This window comes from Chiroxiphia lanceolata, chromosome 2 (genome assembly GCF_009829145.1).
Source record: "Chiroxiphia lanceolata isolate bChiLan1 chromosome 2, bChiLan1.pri, whole genome shotgun sequence".
Classification (NCBI taxonomy): Eukaryota; Metazoa; Chordata; class Aves; order Passeriformes; family Pipridae; genus Chiroxiphia; species Chiroxiphia lanceolata.
In genome coordinates this window covers 10929545-10956874 of record NC_045638.1, presented here as the reverse complement: position 1 = coordinate 10956874, position 27330 = coordinate 10929545, and the positions used below count along the sequence as shown (strand labels likewise).

The following is a 27330-nucleotide window of genomic DNA, read 5'->3' as shown; positions in this document are numbered from 1 at the left end:
TGTTTAAAAAACAAGGATAAATTTCTTAATCTTTTTTCAGCACATAAATTCCTTATTCTGTATGGAAGAGTATTGTAGTGCAGTTGTTGCATAAAAAACAACAAAAAGCAGAAGGGCTGCAAAGAGCAGAAATGTAGCTTAGGTGCTACTTCTAACAAAGACTGAGGGGGAAAAAACCCAACTAATAATGAACAGGAGCAGTATGCAGCAATATAGAGTCACTGGCTTTACATTTTGAAATCTCTAAAAGGTCAGGTTAAAAGGTGTCAGGTACTCACAGCCTTTTAAAGTCTGACACCAGTGCTGATAGTAGCACTCCAGACTTGAGTATCCAGCAGTCTGAGAACAGATGGCAGAAGGGATATTTCTTTGAAAGTTTCTTTGAAATCCCAATTCTTGTGCAGCCTGCCCAGCCTTGAATCCATGGGCATAGCACTAATGTAATGCTCAAATCTGTTTTATTCGTCATGAGTCTGCAGGCATTCCATCATTCCTACAGAATCAAGACGCCAAAATACACTTGTCTCCTTAAGAAATTTACATGATTAATGGAGACTGGTTTACTTGTCAGATTCAAAAGAAAGAGAAAACCAGACAGCCTGCTTGGCAAATTGAACAGTATGTTTTCTGATCACAAAATCTTCTATAGCCAGGCTTTCTTATAGGCATTCACCACTCATGTTGCCAGAAATATCTTTCTAGAAATGCTTCAGGCTCAATGAACTATTGCCAGTTTCAAGATAAGATTTTGATCTAGCTAGCCTAGGCTGCTAGCACACAAACACAAACCACCTCTTTCTAGGAACTGCAGCTCCACCAGGACATCTCTTCCTCAGCATCTGCTACGTCCAGGTCACCTCAATGTAAGGGGGACAGACGATACAACTGAAGATTGGTGGATTTCTTCTAGAATTGAAAGTTCTGGAATTTGTGGTTTCTAGTCCTGGTAATATTCCTGGTGACTACTAAAGGCTTTTGAAAGTAAGCAGAGAAATTGAGAAGCTCCAGAGCATGCCTAATTTCAAGGTAATTTAGAGTATTTTTCATCTGGTCTGATTTGGCCTAATATCAAATTGAAACTTTTCTTTGAGCCATTTTTAGAGTTCTGTCTAATGCTTGCTTTGACTCTAGACAAAGACAGTAAAGACTGAAATTCTCTGAAATGAAATTCTGATTTCTAATCTATCTGTTACTGTTTGCTTTTCTTCTGACCACCAAGGCTGTTGTAATCACAATAATTTCATGAGGAATAAAATTTAGTTTAGCTCTACTATCAAGGTGTGCTTGAAAAGCATGAGTATAATGGGATTTTTAATAGAGGTGCCTTTACTCAAAATGCTCTACATATTTCCTTAAAATAAGCACCTGGCATACAAACAACAGATGGTAAAGCACATGGTTTATCACTTACACATATAACCAAACAAAACTTCTAAAGCCACTCAAAAAAGCAGGAGTGACCCAAGTAGCCTTGGGTCAACTGAGCAAACACAACTGGACAACAGCCTTGTCTCTCAGACGAGCAGCAACTGGCCAGACATGTGTGAGTGTTCTTGATTCATGTACATAAACTGAAACAGCCCAGCCCTTTCCAAATGCTATCAGAGCCACAGGGGCATGTCAATGCCCTGACACTTGGCACCAGCTGGAACAACTGCCCAGAGCACACAGACTTTGCCAGGATCCTCTAACTGATGGCACAGAAAGTCTGCTATTAAGCTGGTGCTGTGTTTTATTATTAATTAGACATATCTGCATCTCCACAACATCTGTAAGGGTGCTGTGTAATGCAGAGTTAAGAAGAGGATAAGGAAACCAGGAGTACTGCAAACAAATAATAATCTTACTTCCACCTTCGCCTGTGACACAGTAGGAGTGAACATGCTTTATGATAGTACCATTTTAAATGACTTTTCAAGCCTTTTTAATTTCTTTTCATTTGCTTTTATTACATTCTTAGTGTGGAGCACATGCATAAGCACGTGTATATGCTTTCATGCATGTGCATGTAGCCAATGAATTTTCTTTTAAAAGGAAAAAGGATGCTTTTTCATATTCAGGATTGAATTTAGTTGAGTCTCGGGTTATACTTAAGAAGTTTCTGGTTTGATAAGGTATGGTATGTGCCCCTTTTAATAAGAGCTCATGAATTTTCCTAATTGAAAATATAAATATTCTATCAAATAAGCAGATGTGGGGGGGGGTTGTCTCTGTTTGCCTTAACATAGTTGCATAAGTAGTGGGAAATAGACAGTTTATATAGGCTAGAAATGTCTTATTTTCATCCCCTAAAAAGACAGTTGGCTTTTGATCACAAACCTAACTTAAGCTAACTTGTGTCCAGGACAAGGAAGTAAACACATGCTGTATGTCAGGTCTATGTGGAATACAAAGTCAGAAACTCAGGAATCTGAAGGGTTTAGATTTGCCTTTAGCAAAAAGAACATCTAATACTGAATGAATAACCTGCAATAGCAAACAAACAGCTAAGGTCTACCAGATCTCAGAAAACATGCTTCAAAAGAAGGAACCTATTTTTGTGGTTAAGATACAAGAACTCTCAATGGAAAAAAGAAGAGGTTCTGGTTGCTGTTTAAGATAAATATAAAAAAAAAATATTTCTCATTATGGAATATAGAATGTAGTTAAAAATCAAACATAACTTTCTTTTTGGTAAGGGTTATTTTGTGAGGCACTTGAGGCCATCAACAGGGATGGTCTTTGCCACCCCTTTTAAAGTTAAAAATGTAACTAGTGCAATTAGGATGCACTAGTTAATTATATATTCTTTGCTATGTCTTCAGATAATTTAGCTTCTTGGTAGAATGGACATAAGAAAAGCCTTACAACAGCAGCTAGTCCAAACTAAGGGAAAAGAAATATATGACCGAGGGCAAAATTGTAGAGAATGTATTTGGAAAATATTTATTGAGAACGAAGGTAAAGTGCACATCTCTCAGTGTTAAAACTCACTTATTTATACCATATAAGACACACAAATCAAAATAGTTCATCCTTATGCAAAAACAGTCTCAAAAGATGTCAAGGATTAGTGTTTTAAGTGCTAAATAAATTAAACTATTAAATGGCAAAACCTTACTTTTTTTCGCTTTGAACTCAAAATTATTACTAATTGCCAAAAGTGATTTTCTTTTGTCTCCAACAAAACAGAAAAGGTGTAACCTTGCAGGTTAACTCTATTAAATAATTCAAAATCAGATAAGTAGGGTATGTACTTACACTAAAAGATCTCACTCTGCTTTTTTTCTGCTGCATTACCACTGCTGCCTCTGAAATGCTAGAGTTGGCATTTTATGGTTTTGCACATCAATTCCTTTTAGCTAAATATTTTTCTTCAGAGATCCTAGAGCCAGCACACATGTATGACACTCCCTTAATATTACAAAATCCAATAAATACTTAAATTTAAGAAAAAATGTATTGAAATGGAAATATAATAGTGAAAATATATAGTGTTACTCCCTTTCTGAAACATCACTGTTGCTATGGCAATTCTCAAATCTAATATTTTCATGAGAAAGCTCTCTTCATTGAAAGAGTCTGAATTTATGTCCACCTTCATATTTGTATGCTCAATTACACTTCAGAAACAGCACATGAAAGATTTAGTTCTGCTTCTCTAAGTTTTAGTGAATTCTCTAAGTAGATGTTTCTTAGTATTTAGTCCCATATTCCATGACCATAAGATCAAAATCAAGTTCCTTTTTTTCTTCTCCTGGAAATCAGTTGACACTACCTTAACAGCTTTTACACATTCTATCAGTTCTCCTACATGGGAATAAATATAAATGACTAATAGATCTGAACCATCAAAATGGAAATGTTACTACCTTGAAGTTATTTTGATAGAAAAATATGTATGTTAACTCACAACAGCAATGAATGTATGTATTTAAATCTTTCCTCTGGTGATGTTCTTAAGAGTTTAATAAACCAGAGTCAGTATCTCATTATGAAGTTATTCTAAAAGTTGGCTAATCATTACTAATTTGTTGATAATTGACTGCAATAACATTAATCCAAGCACTTTCTTTCACTCTTTCTTATGCATGATAAAAAGTTCAATAGGAATCTCACTGTGATACAGCATTAATTAATATCTACTTGTTGTAGAGTTACAGGTCTCCAATAGTCTGTGTGATAATTACCCTTTACAGGAAATGTCAAATCTTTCTTATTTCAACTGTATTCATTATAACAGCATTACAACATGCCATATGCTTCTACTGTAATTCCAGCACAACCAGCAAAGAATGATATATCACCAAAAAGTCCTAGTACTTAACATGAATGTTCAGAAAGGACACTCAACACTTTTGACTCTCTGTGGAGAGTCAGAAAGGGCTTGGTGGATTTAATATCAAAACCACCTTGCATCATTTTGCCAAGTGCTGAAGATATGCATTGTCCCTTTGGGAAGGGAAACAAAAGTGCATCAACATTTTCTTCCCTCTCCTGCAAAGGTATAGAGTAAGTGAGGAAGCAATTCAAAGAAGAAGTGATCACACATATGAAAAAAATATGTCTTATAACACCAACTTTATAGCACCAGTTTCAAATCCGGCAGTGTAAACACAGGCACTCATTAAGAGCCCAACTGAAATTAAAAAAAGAAACATAAATAAGTGACAGATCGTAGAGGCCAAAGCACATGTTCCAACAACTTGGAGCAGGATCATGGTCTTCAGGCAATTTTCATTCAGTTCAAGGTGAAAAAATAATACTTCTCATGGTTAAATTTTATGGTTTTTTTTCCTTTTAGGTCCGATAGAATTAGTCTTAATAGTCACATTTCCCCAAGGGCTTATAAAGCATAAGTTTCAGAATGCAGTGTGATAGGTATAATACACACATGACTGTACACATATGAAGGATTGCTAAAATACACTTTTAAAAGCCTTGCTTATTGCTGTCTCTGCTTTGGAATTCAGAAATCAGCAAAAGAGGCGTAGAGGGATATTGGTCCCAGCTATCAGCTTCAGGAAATATACTGGAAATCCAGGAAAAAAAAGTAGGCAAGGTTTCTTTATACTTTCAAATATAAAATCTTGAATTGTCTAGTTATTTACTGTACTACAGTGCACTTAAAAGCTAGCACTTATATTCTAGACCAAGGATTGGTTTTAGTGATGTTTTTATGATGCAAAAATAATTGTGTCCCTGTTGAAGACAATTCACACACTGGTAGCTCAAGAGAGACCACTCACCAATAAAACTGCAAGTTGATGTTTACGTTATTTCCACTTATATGAAGTATTTTGGTATGCAAAAGTGATTTTCTTGAAATGTGACTAAGATGGCAGCCGTTATATCATTGCTATGCTAAAGACAGGTTAATGACTACATAAAAAATCATGCATATTTCTATAGTACACTTACAAACCTATTTTAAGTTCAAGAAAAGCACAACTGATGTGTGCTGTTTTTCCTGTCCTCTTTTTCAGACAGATTCAGCATAAAAGACATTGCCTTTCCAGTTATTACACAAAGATTAAGCACTAGAAACAGATGGGGAGAATTTATTTATTTATTTATTTGCATCTCCAACCACCCTCCTCCTTTCACCAGCTTTTATCTGGCCTCAGTTAACTTTTATTTATTCCATCTTTATTCATCTGCTTCACTCCTTGCTAGTTCTCTGTAAGAACACATAAATAATAAGATATTAAACACTACTCTTGGTCTGTTGTGATTTCTCCCTTTCATTTAAGCACATTCTGGGACTTTCAAGAAGACTCTTGCTCTATGAATAAGACTTCTGAGGGTCTGAATGCTGAATTATTGAAACCTTGGAGGTACAGCAGCACACTGATTGAGGGAGGCAGTTATGATTCAGAACTACACCATCTTTTATTTTGATATAATCACAAAATCATAAAACAGAATATTAATATACTGTATACACACTACAAAATGATATTTCACTACAGCATGCACATCAAAAAGTAATATATTTCCCAAAACCAAATCGCCATAATGAAAATTATTCAACATGTTCCTATTAAAATTACATTAAAATTCATTCATTGCTCTAAAAAGTTTTAATTTTGAAAGTATTTATTCCTACCAAAGCAAGTCAGACAGTTCTAAAAATAGCCTTAACCGATACATGTGGGGACTGAATGCAACCTTATTTAGTCTGGACAAACCAAAATCCAAATCTTAACCTTCATCTAACCCTAATATTAAAGCCAATGAGCTTTACATCCTTTAAGAATTATTTTTCTAAGGTGAAAATAATTCTCTGTTGTCTAATTTTAGTGCATTTTCTAGCAGTTAATCTTCTGATATTTTATGTAATTAGCTTAAACCATAAGACATTAACAAGTTCATTGTACTTTGCAAAAAAATTAATCCTGAGATAACTAGGACAGTCTAGCGAAAAAGCCTCAGGAATCATGTTGAACAGCTCACATAGACCTCATGCAGCCATCCCATGCAAATGTGATCTTCATTAGAAAAGATTTCCTCACAGCTTTAAAAAGAAGTTATGATATTGCTACTATGCTGGCTCTTCATCCTCTTTTAATAACAATTTTCCTGCCATATTAATGACAAATACATCATAATTATCTCTCTTCACCTTCAGCTGGAACACCACAGAACAGTCCTTAATCTAATTGCATCTCTAAATTCATAGAAAAACAGTCAATCATGGTAAAGACTTGTTTGACTGCAAAATCATTAATGATTCAAACAATTAAGACTATCACTGCCTCTGTAATTCACAGACTCGGGACAGGAACATCATTACGATATGAAACACTGAAACACTTTCTGGACAGTGGGAGGAGTTTGTAACTTCTGATTTCCTTCATTCTGTCAACTTTTCCAGCCCATTAACATTAAAATAAGTGCTAACATCTGGTTCAAGCCTGGGCACCAGTTCTGCAGAAAGTTCCACTACACTTTACTAATATCAGAAGACTGGTTTAGAGGTTATGGAACATCAATTTGTTTGGTTTCCCCTCCACACCTGGGAGCCCAAGTATATTCTTTAAAATGGTAATACCATTAATCAGTATGATGGCTTGGGAATGTAATGTAAACTGAATTTAAAAAACCCAATTCCAGAACTAGCAAATTCATTTAGCACAAACAACGGTTTAGCTTAAGGCCAGAGAACCCCAGTTCTGAAGCACATGTAGAACAAAAGTATGGTTTCTTTACAGAGCATTAAGTGCTAAGCATTTCATAACAACAGAATTTTCAAAAGTACAGCTTAGGGTACATCCAACAAGATTATCGAGCTTGTAAACCAACCCAACTAACGAACAAGTGTATCTGTGGTTGTACCCACCACACCCAAACAGAATCTGGCCTGGGTGCGTTCTGAACTCAAAGGTTGAAGCTTGGAATAGACCAACCTTTAAAAAAAATTAATAAATTTTTTTATTTCAAAAAACCCTTTTATTTTTATGACCTTAGAGTCTCATATATATGTAGAGTTTTTACTTTCTTTGTCCAACACTGCTGCATCTATTTCCCCTGCTAATGTGAACACCAAAGCTATTTCCCCTATCCCCCCAGATGCCAATGCTTTAATAGAAGCTAAACAACGATCCAGTAAATAAACAGTAATATCAGCTACTTACATCACCAATTTATAACAAGTATACATATCCCTATGTATGCACTATTTTTCTTTTACAAGACTAATATATTCTGGTAATATCTACATCAACATCAGCAAAATACTAATACTAAATGAGATTTGAAAATTTGCTTCTAGACTTTTTTATCTGAGTGCTGGAAGTGCTAGGGCAAAATTTAAGAAACTAAGACAAAAAGTAAGAAGAAAAAATATTACTTTTACAGCTGTTTTAACTCAAAATAGATATAAGAAGTGCAGCACAAAATAAAATAGCACAGTATTTCTCTGTGCCTGAAAACACCGATGAAAAGGGAGTTGTTTAAATTTAGTCTCTCTCTGTTCATTAATATTCCATGAGATAATTATGATAGACTCAAACTAATTTATTTAAATTATAAAATAATTTTAGCAAATAATCTTCCTCTGTAGAACATGCTGAAACAGTTTATTAACAACATATATTATGCCTAACAAGAGCTGCATCACTTAGTTTGATATAGAAGCCATACAGTGTTGGATGTGTGGCTCCAAAAGTAGGATTTCCTAAGTATAAAACAATTTCAAACATTTGTTTTCAGAAGATACGATCTTGAAGACATTCAAACATAAAGAGATTTTTTTTTTGATTGCCCAGGTGTAGGTCAGCAAGAACAGCAATCTTTTGGGAAAAAACAAATATCTCTCTTCTATTTCCCTCATTTACTGAAACACCCAAACCTAAAACAACTGGGAATGACCCAAAATAACTGTACACTAACATCTTTTACAAGACAGTGGGAAAGAAGTAGCATGGGAACACTGTGCCTGCAAATTCTGGAAAGCATTCAAGGTCTCACAGTAACATCCATGGTACACTGTATTTTCTTGCCATTGTCTACTGCAGAGCAGTAATTCCTTAAGGCCTGTAGGAAGGTACGACTGAACCCAACCTCTTGAAAAACTTGCAAACATCTTATCTTCACGACTATAAATATCATCAACAACATTCCAGAAGAAATGATAGTTTATCTTCTAATTTAGGTCTATTTTTGAAATCAGCTTGCTCAGCGTCAGCACTGTATTATAAATACTATCCTAGAAGTGTAACCTAGAATATATTCTGGAGACAGACAGCTAGATGCAAATACTGTATTCTAGAAATAAGTGCACAGAAAATTGTACAAATAAACATGTGCAAATTTAACAAGTTCACTGTACATATATCTGTGGCACACTAAATGTCTAAAGACTTCTAAAAGACCCTTCTGATTTCATCAGTTCAAGGAGAATCATAATCTAGCATAATGACATTCTTAATATTTGTTTTCTAGATGACATTCATAAATGCTTCATAAATAACACTTGTTTAATACATCTAGCAACAGAAAGATGGTAGCACTTCTACCTGTCTTGCAGAATAATATTAAGAAATCACTTTTAGTAATTAAGATTACTAAATCACCTAGAAACACCCTGGAAAATTAAAATTTCTTGGCTCTTTTACTTCTCAATTGCAAACCAACATTCCCAAGGCATCTATTTTCAGAATAATGACCAGAAAACTGATAACAACTCTGAGGAAAAAAACCCAAATGCACTATGGTACCACTAAAGCTAGTGTGCATTGTATTTTATTATATTTCTATGGCTTGTGTATTTTATCACTACTTAAAAAAAACGTATGGATTATCCCTTACATAGAATTAAGTATCAAAGGAATCATTACTATTACAGTAATTAAGAACATTTGTGTTAATTTCCAAGATATCTGACCATCAATGGTTTAAAAAAACTTCTGTTTTATCATTTTATTTCTGATGGGTAAGACAGATAAGACATCAGTGATTACAGGCCCAATTCCTGTCTTTAACGCTCACCCTGTATAGTATAACACCTCTTTAAATTAATTTAAGGACTAAACAGAGAGAGTACAGAGAAATAAGTTTGGAACAATCCAGGTTAGAAGCTACATCAGATAATTGCAAAGGGATGAAACTGAGATGTGCAAGATGCGTTGGGAATGTTGATTTGCAACTGAGAAGTAAAAGATCCAAGCACCTCAGGCAACAAACAACAGAAAATACCTTGTACTGGCCACATGGAGACCAAAATACAAAGCCAAGTCCAAAATGAAACACAAGATTCTCTTGTTAGGTAATGCAGAATTACGTATATTTTAGTAAGACTGACAATAAGATCAACATCACTCTGGTAACTTAGAAAATTATTTTCTACTTACCCAGACACCTTATAGGTTATGGGTAAAGTGCTCCAGTGTGCTCATAATCATCCTGGCACCATCTATGTAGCATATTCTGACTTCAAACTGTCGGCACCTCTAGCACAGAGGGTATCAATGAAATTAGCCACATTTGCTTTTCACTTTGTTACCAAAACTCTTGAGATGTGAGTAGCTTCAATTCCAGCCAACTGTCTTACCCAAGACTCTCACAGAAATATAAGCAGACGTTTAACTTTCAAAGATTCCAGCCTGTGTTTTATTTTCTCTGCTGTTTTTTGAAGTTTTGAGATCATCTGTTTTATATAATGTAACTGCAAAAATATTGCCTCTGAGTTAGCTCTGCAATAATTCACTCTTGCTACAGCAATGATTGAGTAAACAGAAACTTCTACCAGAGGCATTCTTTTCTATTATTTATTATAATATTTTTTCATAATTTAATGAGAAAAAATTTAAAAGCAATATTTTTATCCTTTCATGTTAAATTAATTTACAGTGCTACAAGCCATAATGAAAACAGAGAAATCATCAGTAAACCAGCATGCTAATAAAGACAGATTTCTACAATGTTTTTTAACTAAACTCATAAAATATTTTTTTTCTATTTCTGTCAGGTCCATCTTGCCTCTATTTATTCCCAAGTATTGAGACATACAGTGAAAATTATATAACAATGAAAAAGCAGAAACTACATATGAACAAAGAAATCGAGAATGAAAAATTTTATTTTAAGCAAATCTGATTTTTATTAACGTATATTCCAAATATCTGCAATAATGTGGAAAACATCAACTTCCAGTCTGATGCTGTAAAGATCTTAGAAAAAGAAGTATAAAAAATATTTAAATTAAGTAAATCATTTTCAAAATTGAAATCATATAAATAAAATAATTTAAAAATCCCCATAGCTTTATCTCCCTTTCCTCCATCTCAGCCACACAGGTGGTGCAGACTCCCTACCCTGAGTCAGTTGCAATAAGTGTTGACGATCTGTAAAATTCCTTTTGCTGTGAACAGGACTGGAGTCTCCCAGGATTAGGTTTAGTGCAAGGAATTCACAGCAGTGGAAATATAACTGCAGCTGTAAGTTTGCTCTAAGGACAACAGGCATTTCTTCTTTTGTGTCCTGATCACAGAAGAGGATTAAAACTGGTGAGGATCCTGTTTTTACCTGAGGCAGCATGAGCCCAGCAAAACCCAGGTGTATAACATCTATGTTCTATATCTAACAGGAAACACAAGATAATGAAATAACAAGCTGTCATGGAATAGCTCCCACTGCAGAAATAACATTCCTTGGCATTATTTTCCAGGCGGTGCCAACCCTCCATGGTATTCCATGTCTCATAAATCAAAGGTTGAAATAAAATTACTAATTTTATTTTTTAAACCAAATCAACAAGCTGGGATTTAAACACTACTGCAACTCTTACAAGGCATGGGATTATGATATTACAGTTAAAAAATTAAAAAAATAGATGATCTGTTGAGGTTAATGCACTGTTGTGTCTGAAATAGGTGTAACATAAGTGAGAACAGGTTTATTCCGTAGCTTTGATCTCACAGCTTCCAGCAGATTTCCATGTTATGGGAAGAAAGGATTTGCCACTTCATTTACAGATCAGGAAAATACACTTGGATATAACCAGTACAAAAAAAAAGCAGGACAACTCTAAGCTTTCCCCAGCAAAAGACCTTTGAAGTTCAACAATGAATTTAAGCGACTCAATCTTTTGGGTTTTGTACTTAGGCCTCTAGGAAGTGTGTCTTGCTATTATTTTTTGTTGAACTATGAAGTAGTTGCAGGAAAAAAAGTAATTAAAATTGTGTCCAACATAGCAGACTGAGGTAGAAATTAAAATTAGGGAGGTTTAATAGAATAGACCATGTATGGTATTTCCGTAGAGGATATAATTTATATTTTTAATCTGCTTAGTTACTAGTTGGTGCTCACATTTGCTCTGTTGGCAAAGTTCCCCTAAAAACTGTAATATTTGATTTCAGAAATTAAAACTCTGGCATTAATAAAGAGAATTCTCAAGGTCTCTTTTTAGGGTTAATTCATTTATTTGACAACGAATTATCAGTATAACCAGACAGAAGATCTTTTTGACAGATACAAATTTTTGAATCAAGTTGCTATAAGCTATAAAGATTTCTAACATGAAAAAAATTACACAAAGTAAGAAAATAAAAATGTTCACCTTCAGAACTGCTTAATATGCATGCTTCTTGGTACTTATGGCCTCTTTTAGTTTTGCATTATCTTTTCAACTATACAGACAGTACAGAATTGAAGACATTTAATTTAAATCAAGTCCAGACGTTTTCACTTAGATACCAACACCTCTGGTGACTCTTAGTGTGTCACACTAAATCCAATCTAAATAACCAGATGATAAGCAAGCTATTCTTTTCTCTGCTATATTTGTTCATAAATACTGTCTTCTGCTTTAGATGCGCAATACGGCCAGTTGAAAGCTGCTTATTTGTCGAGGCAAAAATGGACAGTTAAATTTCAGATGTCTCCTTCCATTCCTCCAGCCTCTTTCAGCTCCATTCTGATTCAGCAGAGTTATTCCACACAAAAAGATAATGCAAAACCCTACTGTTATTTTGGCCACTTCAACCCAAACTTTAAATCACAAAGGGCCCTAGATTAGCATATCGAAGCCAGAAATCACACACATTTGCAGGTAAACTGCTAAACAAGACTCTTGAAAATAGTTTGCCATAAAAGACTTCTGAAAAACAGCAGAACCCTAAAAAGACTCCTCCTCATTTGGGTAAAATACTTAACAGAAAAGCCTCAAGATACAGTAAACACAGAGGCAGAGAGGAGAGAACAAGGATTCCGGAAGTCTGAAGAAAATGAGCATCGTGCCTCTTTCACATACCTGCAGATAAAGAGATCTGCCTTTTGTATGCACAGGGTAGCAGACACTGCCCACTATATTTTAGTTTTTGAGGCCCGTTTTCCTAATGTTTTAGTACTAAGAAAAACTATTTCCTTGGGGTCAGTGATGGACTGCTACCAAAGACAGCTAATGGACTACAGAAACAGAAAGCCAGTGGATGTCCATGCTCTGGTGTGGGCTCTCTTCACCCTGCTCCCTCCCCTCGGAAGCAGCAGCCATCCTGCACGCAGCAGAATTGCACAAAAGGACTCATGAGCAAAATCTGACCGACTGTATTAGCCATGGAGTAGTTTCATAGCTGTGCTCATTCAGATGTCCTGACAACTACAACAGCTGAACTGAATCAGCTGAACCTCTTTCTGCAACAGCGAGAATGGCGTAAAGCAGCCAAAATCCTTTCCCTAGGTGAACAACTATTCAGTTTCAAGGACATTTTAAATGGAAAGGAAACACAAAGTACAGAAAGCATTAACACCTTTTCCACCTGGTGACAACGAAGAGGCAAGACAAGCCAGAACAACATCAAGCATAAACACTTCTCAGCAAAGCAGAGAAAAACCAAATATCACTGCACTCAACACTTATGAGACATTCATGTGGACAGTGGGGGTCAGCAGAAGATACAGCTTAAAACCCGGAGTGATCTGGCAGAAGAAACTTTCTAGACATATTTTCACAAAGCTTCATAGTTACCTATGATTAAATTCATGGTCATCACTTGGGGAAAAAGTGATCTCAGCAGTCTGAGTTTATATCTTGGTTCTCTTCACTCATCTCATGGGTAATTGCATGATTTAGTAATATATTGAGTGGTAGGACCTACATGAAACTATAAGCTCTTTAACCTGTTTTAGGTAAAAACCCACCAAATAAAGAAGTGGAAAAAAACCAACAAAAAGCCCACTGCGTTTACACGCTTGAGAGAGAGAGAGATCACACACATTTTATATGAAGTTTAGGCAGCTAGTGTAGCCAGTAAGTTATTTAGCTACTCTTCCTAGGTTGTCTCTAAGTCAGAGGAGAGGAATATGCTTCTGTGGAAGGCAAATAGCCCCAGCCCAGCTGGACTAAACTGCCCTCTGGAAGTGCATCTCTCTTATCCTTGGCTATGCAGAACTAGGAAGACAAGGTGTTGCAACCAAGCTGAGCTGTGTGGCAAAAACTCCTGCAGCAAAACGCCTGCAGAAACACCTCCTGGACATTTTTTCATGGTGGAAGGAGCTACAAACACAGCTGCTCTTGCATTTCTAGGGAGATGAAGACAATGGGATAACTACATTTGGCCAGCTGCATAACTGTCTAGATTTCATCAGCTCTTAAGAGGAGTTTAAACAGCTCACACACCACTGACACTTTGAAGTAGGTATCAGAAGTCAACTCTTCGTTACCTACAGTATTCCAGTAAGAATAGATGGCAGATATACAACAAACTGATTAAATGGCCTCTAAAAAATGTAAAGGTTGACAAAACACTGGAGAGATGACAATACTGTATTTCTATAATCTGGTTACTCAGCAGATAACAACTGATACCTGAATACAAACAGCAGAGCTTGTATCTGTTTGCACCAGTATTTACATCCTGCTGACTTCACCTAAAGAAAATTCACAGATGATAAGGTTATTAAAAAAAGAAAAAAACATAGCCCACAAGGTGAACTAATTATCTTAAACTGTATAAACCTAAAACCACAAGAGAATATATGTGAAGGATAAGAGAATAGATATATAAATATAATACATATAACAGAAGAACCAATATAATAGAATTTATGTGAGCCTACATCTGATTTCCAATGCCATAGGCTCTAAGTAAGGTCATTCAATCTCATGTGAAGCAGCTCAATACTGTTATATTAGGGTACTTGGGAGGCATCATAACATCAGATAATTCCCCCCACACATAAAAACATACACAAAATCAAGAACTGACAACACAAAAATAGGAATTATAAACCCTAGAAAGACTACTGATGCACACTTAAGTACCTATATATTTTCATTACAATATTAAACCTCTGCAAATGCAATTATTATACTAACCATTTCAGGGAAGATAAGCCCAAACCTAGTTAAAATTTACTGAGACAAAATGTAGCAAAACTATGATAAGTAACTGTAATTTAAGGCTGGATTCCTTGAATTCCCAAACAACACACATTTTCAGCAAATGGAAAATGCCAAACACCAGTTTAGAATCTCCTAACGTAATATAGCACTGCCACAAAGGAGGGCAAAGATCCTCCTCCAGAAAGTTACTAATGTTATCAGTGATAAGAAGTGTAAAACCTGCTGGAATAATTGCAAAACAGACTGAGATAATAATTCTGTACTACTAAACAAAAAAATTGTATTTTTTTTCATATGTGGGATAAACGGCAGTTTATATGGTGAAAATCAGTAAACTGAAAACATGCACCCAAGAGAAAACGTGGAAAATGAAATGGTATCCAGTGAAAATAAAAGATTTCAAATGAAAAATGGGGCACACAAGGATAAATGCACATGTGGAACTTTGTACTGACAGAAGAGATTCAATTTCTTGTCAGCAGTTGAAAGAAAGGAAGTCTACATTTCTGACAGAAAATGAAATGGGGCATTTACTTGGTGATGATACAGACAAAGTTATTTTTGTCAAACATGCTGTCAGTTTAGATAGTGGGAGTTGCTATAGTATTCAACTGCTGCACAGTGCATAATACAGAATAGCTAGTATTGTGAAAAAGTGTAGATTCACATGCAGAAAACCTGTGCCATGGTAGCTATATATTCATAAAAAGAAAGACTTTGAAGCATTTCTTTGAAGACTATTTTTTTTCAGTACAGTCTAAAATCCTTCACAAAACCAGTGTAACTTGTTCCTGAATACGACTTGTGCTTCTATTTTATTCCTTATTTGTATTCTTGTAAGTCATTGACTTCTTACATATTCAGGAAGATCTGACCTAAGCCAAAATTAATACTTTTCCTCAGTCATGCACTATATAATTTATTTTTTATATTAACATGGTTATAATCACAATACAAGCATTTTTTCTTTTTACCAGCCTTGGGAAAATACACATCTGGTCTCACTAATGAAAAATTATGAGTTCTTCAGCCATGTGTTTTGAACAATCTGGTATGAGGCATAATTGCAAAAGGCATGGATACCCTTCTAAACTCATCATCAGAATATATTAAAAGCTACCACTGGGTTTTTGCAAACAGTTTTTACTGATTGTTCATTTTTCAAAAAAATATGCTATGAACAATAAAAAGTAAACAGAAAAACTAAGTTGGAGATTAGACTGTACTAGTAAATATTGATCGTCACAGGAAGATCAATTGATGGAAGTCTTCAAATTTTTGGTAACCACTCAGTCTAATTCCTATCACTTCAAACTGATGGGCTACAGTGAAATATGACACATACTTAGAAAGATTATGAGAAAGTCCATTCATCCACTGCTTCGGATGTAGGAGAGCCTGTTTTAGAAAAGCCTACACCAAGAGCAATAAGATATCCTACAGAAATTATAGGGTCAGGAGAAAATGTAGGAATTGGAACCTACTCAGGAATAATGCCAAACCATCTTATCCCTTCTATTCCATTTCTATTTGCAATTTTGCAAGTTCTCCTCTACTAATCTCACTCTATAAAACAGAATCTCACAATTAATGCTACAAAAGTTTTTCGCATCTAATCTGTTTGAAAATCAGTGTTTAAAGATGGTAGGATTTGAATGCTGATCTGCAAATGAAAACTCAGGACCATCCCTCTGGTGTGCTCAATAAACTTTTACAGAGGAAATATATAAATCAGCCAAGTGGTCATATACTAGGCTCTTAGCACATTTGAAAAATGGGATTTTTTTGTACCTTGATTATGAGAACATATGCAGATGAGACATTAAAGGAAGGAATTTATCTTCTTATTTGAAAACACCCACTTTATATGTGAGAATTCTGACAACTGAGACTGTTTATCTTCATAAGAATATGTTTTGAGTACTTACACCTCACTCTAGTAAAAAAGTACTAGATCACTTGATAAAACAAGCCTTTTACCTTCCAAAAGAAAATTAACACTGATTAGAGGTTTGTTCTAAGTTCAGAAACAGGGATGGTAGAAGCAGAATACACATTAATGTATCCACTCCTAGATAAGCTGCAGCAGCAATAGATTTCTGTTTTTAAGATAAAGACCATCCAAACCAAACTAACGGAAACAAAATATTTGACAAAACGCAGCAATATCTACCTGTCTGCTTTATTGTTGATTTCTGACCACTTCTCTTTGATATCCAGATAAGAACGACAGCTGTAGTATTGCCTGCCCCACTGAGGATCAGCACCTGAACCTTCCTGTCAAAGTATTCAGTATTTGACACTTACTGTTAACAACAAACATTATTCCCCTTCCTCATGACTGTTAATTACAATACTGATATGTTCTTGACCGAATGTTTTCAAAGCAATACTATCCAATATTTCAAAAAATCCACTCTGACAAAAAAGATTTCACTCTGAGATACTATCTTGCCCTGTCTCAGATGATGCTGTAATAGCATTTGTATTGTAGTTTAAGATTTTGGAATTTCTCTTCTATTACTCTGTGGAGTAAGATGGTTCTGACAGTTGCTATTCCATTGCAGGTACTATGGAACAGATTTTATTTTAGAATTGGCAACATAGTATAGTTAGTATAAAAGTAGTTATTTAGTATAAAAGACAAATCTGGAGAATTAAGCATCAAAAAATAGGTGAAGGAAGAAGATTATACATTATTTTTAAAGCTTTCAGAGAACAATTTTAAGCAGAAGTGACTGAGAAAGTGTTTCAGAATGAAGAGTGACAAAGTGTTTCAGAACAGAGAATGAAAGTACTTGAAAATTAATTACTATTAAATATTTTTTAGTAAAATCAATTGAAATGAGCAAGAATATTACAGATACTTTCTCTCTTTCCTGTTAGTCAGATTCGTCATCTAATCCATACATCATGTCACAAAATTAACTGTGCTGGGCAATTAGATATAAATTATTTCACAGACACTTCTTGAACTCTGTCATGCTTGGTGCTGTGACCACTTCCCTGGGGAGCCTGTTCCAGTGCCCAACCACCTTCTCAGTGGAAAACCTTTTTCTAACACCCAGCCTAAACCTCTTCAGACCATTCCCTTGGGTCCTGTCACGGGTCCCCACAGAGAAGAGATCAGTGTCTGCCCCTCCTCTTCCCCTCACAAGGAAGTTGTAACTGCAGTGAGATCTCCCTTCAGTCTCCTCCAGGCTGAACAGACCAAGTCACCTCAGCTGCTCCTCATACAGCTCCCCCTCAAGGCCCTTCAACATCTTCATTGCCCTCCTTTGGACACTCTCTAACAGGTTAATATCCTTCTTATTTTGTGGTGCCCACAACTGCACAAAATATTCAAGGTGAGGCCACACCAGTGCAGAGCAGAGCGGAGCAATCTCCTCCCCAGCCCAGCTGGCGATGCTTTGCCTGATGGCCCTCCTGGCTGCAGTGAAGTTGGAAACAATTTTTTCTCTCTCAAAGAACCTATTCTGCTAAATAATCAAGAAGTGTCAGGAATATGTATCTACCTCAGCTTCTTACTACTGAAAAAACCAGCTGCCTGGACACCTTGAAAACAAGTGAGCACCTCTGAAATAGAAGAGACAAGAGTATCTTGCCTGCTGTTCATGTCTCTCGTCTTAGATAAAAACATCACTGTGAGAAAATAATAGCGCTGCTCATACTATATTAAGTATATATTAAGGCAATGCATATTTTCCATATTATTAGCGGCAAAACTCCTACATCTAATGGAAAACTACTTAGGTCATAGTGAGAAGGAAGGTGGCAATAAAAATAAATCTGCTATGTATTTCATGCCTAAGTATTAACTTTGCTTTATTTATCATATCCTGTCATACTTTCAGTCAGTCTACACTGACTACTACTACCAATAATTCATCAGTCATCATAGATTATTGCAGATACATTTGGTAACCTGTGTATATAGTATAGAAGCGTTCTCCAGTTAATATTTAACTAGGTGTCACATGCAGTATTCTTTGTCAAAAAACTCTGTGATTATATTCATTTGCAGTCTTAATATTAACTGATTTCATTTACAAAATAACAGGATAAATCCACATTAATCTAATGTTACATAAACTGTATACACTGTCACATACAATCATTGCTAAAAAGACAGACCAGAAGAGTACTCCTTAGAATCATGGAGTTCTTAAGGTTGGAAAAGACCTCTAAGACAATCAAGTTCAACCATTAACCTAGGACCACCAATTTCACCTCTACATCGTGTCCCTAAGTGACAGGGATCCAGGGATTTTGACTCAACTACTTCCCTGGGAAGTAGTTGTTCCAAAGCTTGACAACCTTTTCTGTGAGAAAATTTTTCCTGATACCCAATCTAAACCTCCCCAGGCACACCTTGAAGACATTTCCTCTTGGACAAAGAGACCAACTCCCATCTCAGTACAACTTCCTTTCAGGTAGATGTAGAGAGTCATAAGGTTTCTCCTGAGCCTCCTTTTCTCCAGGCTAAACAATACGAGTTCCCTCTGCTGCTCCTTATAGGACTTGTGCTCCAGATCCTTCACCAGCTCCACTGCCCTTCTCTGGATACACTCCAGCACCTCAGTGTTTTTCTTGAAGCGAGGGACCCAAAACTGAACCCAGGATTCGAGGTGTGGCCTCACCAGTGCCCAGTACAGGGGACAAATCACTGCCTTGGTCCTGCTGACCACATGATTTCTGATACGAGCCTGGGCACACTGCTGGCTCATGTTCAGCTGGCTGTTGAGCAGCACCCTCAGGTCACTTTCCAGACACTCTTGCCTCAGCCTGGAGCGCTGCCTGGACCAAAGTGGAGGACCCAGGAGGTCCTGTTGAATCTCATACAATATGCCTTGGCCCATCAATGAGAACACGAGAACAAGGGTTAGCGATTGAGAGACTTCTCCCATCTGTTTATAGAATATTTCATCTTCCTCTTCATCTTGGATGGGAGGTCTATAACAGACTCCCACCAGGATATCTGTCTTGTTGACCTTCCCCTGATTCTTACCCATAAACCCCTAACCCTGCTATCATCACCATCATCAAGCTCTGGATAGGCAAACCACTCCCTACCATACAGGGCTGCCCTATCACCTCCCCTTCCTTGCCTGTCCCTTCTGAAGAGTTTATGGCCATCCATTGCAGCACTACAGTTGTGCAAGTCATTCCACCATATCTCTGTGATGGCAGCTATTGTCATAGTTTTCCAGCTGCACAATGGATTCCAGCTCCTCCTCTTTGTTGCCCTTGCTTCGGTGTAGGTGGACTTCAGGCTGTTGATCCTGCCACATTTTTGGGGGGAGAACCCACTAATTCCTGCGTGACCATTCTCACGGTGCTTCCATGGTGCCTAACACATCAATAACTCCTGTGTCTTTGCAGCCACATGGATCTCCATCTCCCACCTCCACTGAGATGTCAGACCAAAAGTCCTCACCAGCATACCATCCCTCAAACACTGGCATGCTGTCCCCAGGTTTATCTCCAGTGAGCCTGGTTCTAAACCTTTCTCCCCTCAAATTCAGTTTAAAGCTCTTCACTAAACCCTGATAACTCCTGTGCAAAGATCCTTTTACCCCTTTGAGACAGGTGTACCCCATCTGTCACCAGCAGGCTCAGTGCCATGTAAACTGACCCATAATTATAATTAACACAGCTGAGAGTTCATATCATTAGAAGTACGAAAGCAGAAAGTAAAGTTAATTGTTTTCATCTCCCTCATATGGTTACTTATGAAACCAGGCCTCATGAGGACACATGATGTATTTCAACGAGACAATAAAAAGCAGCACATAATTACACAACTCCTTGGAGTAACGGGTTTCTATCCTTGAAAATTCTCCAGAAAGTATTCCAACTGTGTGAGTCGCCTCAACTATTACATTGCTGTCAGTTCAGACAAATGATGCATGCAAATACATCCTTATACAAACAGGGAGTTTATAATGCCACATTTTAATATAATTACATCATGAGGTAATTAGAATGTGCAGTTATATAAGTCTCACCTTTCTCCTTCTGCTACTGAATGAACTGCTAACTACGAGGGAAAGATTAATCTTTATTAGTGACGTTTGAGTTAATGATTTCTGAACATGAAAAGAAAAACAAATGCCTAAAAATGGGAGATTTTCCTAGACAAGCAACTTCTGCTCTGTAAAAAGTTTCTGTACAGCAAGTCATTATTTTTCTAATCATTTAAAAAAATAAAATAAAGTTTGAGAGTGTAAAGCAGAAAATTGCTGGGTCATGAAAGGTGAGATAATCATCTATATTGACAAGGATATAAAACTACGAGTGAATTCAGAAATTTACGTTTTTCATTATTTCCGTAGAGAAATATTTATCAAAATGCTGTTTTATACTTAGTGCCTAAAAATATCAGATTAAAACAGAATTTTAACATTTCAAGACTCCTAATGACTATTTTCACATTATCCAAGTCTATGCAACTTCATAAAGAGCAAGATAGAGACTGCAGATCTAAGTCCTTATGTCATATTTGACCATAACTTCTATGAATGCTATAAACCCAGGGAGTCAAAGTTTCTATCAAAAGATTTATGAGACAGTGATCTTTAATCAGAAACCACCTTCTAGGATCTGGATTCAGCCTGGTTGATGAGATATTAAGAAAAAAAAATCACGTATGAAAAGTGGTTCGGAACTCTAATCTGGTCTGACAGCATTTAGGATCTTTTTTATGCTGGGACAAGGCTTGTGGCTAGCACCCACATATACTGGGTGTTAAAAAAATATATTAAGGATATGAACTGAATGTTCATGCATTTGAATGTGTCTGCTTTTATTCATGTACAATTTAAACAGTGAGTTTCTTGGAATACAAGTCATTGCCTGATGTGTTATGTAGGGTAAGTGTATTTCTCACCCACAAGAGAGAGGAACAAAAGAGACTTATCAAACTGGGGCTGATTGTATGGATTAGTGAGCAATAACTCCTTTCCACAAAGTACATAAAGGCATATTTCTGAGACTTTTGTGACTTATTAAAGCTCTTTTTTGTTTGAATCTTTTATATGCATAAGTTGTGTGCAAACTCCACACTTATGTCATATTCTTGCTTTTCATCCTTACGCATCAAAATGAATTGTACGAGAGAACTCTTACAAGTAGAGTATATAGCCTGGAAGAATTGATGCAGCAATACCTAAGGAACAGATGAAAAGTCATAAACTCTTTCCTGACCACGCAGCTGACATCGTAAAATTGTTCTATCGACAAAATCGTGCTCCATTATCCAGTTTTGTAGCAACACAGATAGGCAATATTTGCACCAGTATCAGGAAACTGTACCTGTTTGGACAAAAAGCTTTCACAATGAAGACTACTTATATGGAGCACTGTGTTATGACTACTGTAAATATTACCCATCAGAATAAATTAATTTATTTTACAGCTAAGCACTCTGTACCTATTGAATAAATTTACTTTTTTTTCTTTTGAATAATTTTCTTATGTAATTTAAATTATATCACTTAAATGAAAAAATTCATATAAGAAGAAAAGTGCAACTAAATTCAGAAACACATAGGGGATAAAGTCAAATTAGCATAAAAAGAGAGTTCAGTATTAAAAGTATGGTTCAGACTTCATTTTTATACAGTGCAACAATTGTGCAACAGAGTATCATATAATGGAATCTAGCACCAGTTCAGTAGAAAGTTAAAATCATGTATTAATACAGTAGTGCCAAAAGAAGTATTTCCATCCAATGTACTTACTCAACATAATAACTTATAACTAAACTTTTCACAGTATGTTTTTCATAAATAAATTCAGGCATAGATGATCCAGTGCCTGCAATTTCCAGTTTTGAACTTTCTGTCAACAGGAAAGTCATGCACTATGAAGTAATACCAGAAGTTTCTTCACCAAAAAGGTTGTTGAGCATTGGAATGGGCTGCCCAAGGAAGTAATGGAATCATCATCCCTGGAGGTATTTAAAAGACACGTATATGTGGCACTTGAGACATGGTTTAGTGGTGGGCTTGGCAGTGCTGGGTTAATGGTTGGACGTGATCATCTTAAAGGTCTTTTCCAGCTAAACTATTCTATGATTATATGAATATTGGAAAAAAGGGTCCTGCTTCCAAAGAGCCAACCAACCTCATATTTAAGAGATTTAAGACCTCAAGCAGACTATCTGTATTCCTCTCAATAAGTGTAGTGAAGAAAACACAATAAAAGTATAACAGCATAGTTCAACAGCACCATCTCATCTACTTAATTTTCTTTTTCCCCAAGATTCTCTGGAACACTAAATACAGCATTCTCTCTCTTTAAGATTTCTTTTCCCCCAGAGGAAAATAACTGTATGAAAACTGTCCAGCCATTTACTAGGAAAATTTGCATTATTATCTCTTTTTATTACTGCAACAGAGCATGTTGACAATAGACTACCAAACTAACATTTCTCATGTATTTGAAAGTAATGGAGAAAAACTAATTCAGTTAAGCTACAGTGAATAAACTTGATGCAAATTATATAACTTCTATAAATATCAGATATGCTTGATAAACTCTCACGTTTGTCAAGTGTCTCTAAGCTGAAGTGATCCTCTTACCTGCCACTGTTTCATGAGCTCCCGAACCATTTTGGCATCCTCTAGTGTCTTTTCTTTGTGTGTAGCATCCTGCAGGACATTTGCAGTTGTTTCAGCTTCTGTAAGCCAAGCAAGGAACTTTTCGAGATCCAGGTAGAATTGCTGCAACATTCTTAGGGCTGATTCCAGTGCTGCTTCACGCTCGCCAACCCTGCACAAGTACAAACAGTTAAATACAGCACTCTTTGGAAGAAAGCAAATCTTAATCATTAAATCAAAACATAACAAAGACATGCTAAATATTTTTCATATACCAATAAAAGTAAGTTTGCAGATACATCAGCTACAGAACTTGTATGGTATGTTTGGCAGGTAGGGTTCCTTTTTTACCTTTTCACTTGAGAAGTAGTAAGTGGAATCTGCCTGACAAAAAATTAGGCAAAAGCACTTCTTTCAAAGCGCTATGCCTGAAACACGCACAGTTGAAAACAAAAAAAATAATCAGCAGTAGTTCCCTGATTTGTTTTAATCAAAGATTATTTTCTAATTTGTCATTAACATGGGAAATCATGTTCATTTTCATAAATGAAACAGTTTCTGGCCGCTGCATGGCACGATAAATTTAATGATTAGTTTTTATGACCTGAAACCTTTGGTGACTAGGTTCAACACCTTAAACCCTAATAACTGACATTTCTGGAGGGTTTTGTGGTTTCTCTTTCTTCTTTCTTTTTTTAAAAATATAAATGTGAAAAATTACAAGGATGATCTCTATCAGTTACATGATAAAATACAATTTTTAAAGACCAAATTTATCTTATCTTGGGGGAAGATCTAACTCATGGATTAAGGAAGAACCCTAAAGACTTCAGCAATTCTAGTGTTGAAAAAACATTAAAGTAAATCTGTGTTCTATCAGCATTCCTGTGCAATGTGTCACATGTACTCACTGATTTTTTGCATTGAACTGAGCACAATATGGATTTAGAAACAAGATCAGTTAAGTATGACATACTGTTCATTAACATCAGTCTGCCAAGGCTATTTAGCTATTGTATTACATGCATATTTGTTTAACATCAACATTATAACTGAATAATTTTTTAAGCTCTGAAAATGTATAGTAAAGTCATTTGGTAACGTATACTACTTCAAGTGGAATGAATGCTATTTGATGCACACACCTATGTTAAGTCTACAAATCTGTGGTTGTCTGCATATATCTTGATAGATTTCCTGTCCAGTTTTATAGTTATTTAGGTAGAGACTAAGATACTAGATTTTCGCAGATATAATTTCTTGAGTTGTAATTTATCAGAGGAGGCCATGAAATTTCTAAGTGCTAATCTCTCTTTCAAATCCTGTTTCCGGTCATGAAAAGGCTGTACTCTTGATAAGTAATGATATCACCCTAAAACACAGTACACTGGTTGAAGTGAGAAAAGAAAAAAATACAAACACCACCACAAGTTTTGGCCAAGTGGCACTGACTTAACATATTTTTTGACAAAGCGTATAAGCGAATTGCAGCAGAGGATAGTCAGAAAAATTCAGTCAGAGTATAGGCAAGGACAACCATTTCAGAAAAGAAAAAAAAATCCTCCCTGAGAGTCAAATGCCACAATAGCTACATATTTCTACCATAGTTTTAATCCTTTAACACCTTATTTGCTTTTCCCAACCATTTGGTTAGAAAATAAATTAATTTTTCATTCAAAAAACGAGAAAGCTGTTGATAAACCTCAGCACAAAGTCACCCACCAATTTTTTTAAAGCTTAAAAATGGACTGGATTTTCATCTCAGTTGCAACTGTTGCCATCTACAAGAACTCTCCACATCATGGCACTTCTTAGTCTGTTTTAGAATGTGTCTCCAGGGGGATGTCAGTAGGAAACACTTCGTTTCAGAATAGTGAACATGATCTCTTTCCTGGCTTTATTCTACCTGGATGTAAACATGTCTTGTGGTTAGGCCACTCTTCAAATTTAAAACAATTGCAATGAAAGAATTTGTTGTTCTTTTGTTAAACTAAAGAATAATTACATAGAAATTACATAAGCTATAGAAATCTAAATAAGCTATCATTATACATTAAATCAGTAAAAACTTAGAAAAAAGACAATAAGAAAATCTTTTACCTGGAAAATACTATATTGACCTATTTACCATTTTTAGCTCAAAAATAGCATCACAGTTATTCAATACAACTTGGAAATGGAACAAACTTGCAAAAACTAAATGTACTTTATCCAGTTCTTCAGAGGACAATTCTATTATAAGATATGCTTTGTAGCATTATTTTAGTTCAGTTTACAGTGTGCAATATGATAATTAATATCGGTGTCTTTGCAGAATCAGGTATAACACTTTTTTTGCTGCAGTATCTTCATAACATTAAAGGCACATTTTTAACTCCTGTACACCTGAATTCCTATAAATACATAGCAATGGTCTAATAATAGCATTCTGCAAATATATGGTGACAGTTTAAAAACAAAGAACAACACAAGCACAGATATGGAAAAGATACTTAAAGAGAGAGCTGTCGTAAGATTACTCAAAATCAGAATTTATGTTACAGAGAAACTCTAAGACTTCAAGAAAAAATATAGCTTTTTATTGATCTGGGTAAAGAATGAAGTTGTCACTAAGAAGAATCTTCTGGCACTTCTATGATGCACAGAAATCTCATGACACATAATTCTTTCAGTTTACAGAAACGTGTTTCTTATCTATGGGCATACTAATACACCTACCAGAAAATATCTAGTACTTTGCATTTTAAATTTTGATTTAGCTGACATGCAGTAAACATTCAGCTACATTGACAGCTCTGCAGTGTATCAATAATCTTCACTCTACTTGGCTTTTTACCTACTTCAAAATTATGAGGTTAGAATAGAGAAAAGAAGGTCTAAACATAAAGACTAAAACTGAGTATCAAATCCAGTATATGGTAAGATAAATTGCACAAAATTATAGGGGACATAAAAATACGTATATTGACTAAGAAATTATTGCAAAAAACTAAAATAAAGATTCTTCCTCTTTAGTCTGTATCACCCAAATATATTTAATTCTATGGTGAGTGCAAGCTGTAAGAAAACAACATGAAGTAAGCAGAAATATATTTTAGTGTAAATAGAAAACTGCATAGCAGAAACACTACAAAGTACTCCCAATATACTTTAAGACAATAAGAAAAAACAGTTTATATCTGTTCTACTATGACATAAAAATAAAAATAGTGTATAACCAAAAGCTTCTTATTCAAGGGAGAAACACTAAAGGTAGGATTCATCTTAGTTTCATCTAGACACCAAGAAGTCAAGCAATTACCTTCCCTCTGCAAAACATGGAGACTAGCATTGCTGGAATTTAATTTCTCCTCCATTTTCTGTACACATCTGTTGTACCAGATCAAGGTCATAGTAAATTTTTTTTCTCTTGACTACAACATTAAATCACCTGAAGCTTAGACAATTTTATGTGTCTAGAAGTAGGTAAGCTGGTCACCAATCTTCCCTGTAAATTTGATTATTAAGAACTTTTGGGATCAGTTGGACTGACCAACTCTAGTTGTCATATGAGCTTTGTGACAGAACAGAAATTATGGTACTGTTTTAAGAATGCATCAGCTCAAAGCTTCAAGTTGAGGGAAAACAGTGGCATGTCAGAGGAAGTGAGACAAGCAGTGTGTCTAAGTGTGGAAATTTATACTGCAAGGAAGAAGTTTTTAAGGGTTTTAAAAAAATACACAAAAAAAGAAAGCTACCAGCCTCTGCTACAGGACATTGCAGTTGTGCTGAGAACCTTTAAAGCTAATATTTTTAAAAGGTAGCTCTATAAAAATGTTTGAGAAAATAAGCAGGGGAAAACGAAGTTATCTGAAATCTTTGGGATCTTCAAGTTCATAAGCAAGGTATTGTATTATTAACTAA

General features: G+C 35.6%; 1 protein-coding gene across 11 annotated transcripts in view; it reads right to left on the bottom strand.

Moving 5' to 3' along the window:
• Positions 1–27330, bottom strand: part of DMD (dystrophin) — a 922945-nt gene that overhangs the window by 214387 nt on the left and 681228 nt on the right. For all 11 annotated transcript variants that reach the window (XM_032679549.1, XM_032679551.1, XM_032679556.1 and 8 more), the window contains one exon: positions 23410–23599. In XM_032679549.1, the coding sequence (XP_032535440.1) occupies positions 23410–23599 (190 nt within the window). The remainder of the gene's footprint in view (positions 1–23409; positions 23600–27330) is intronic.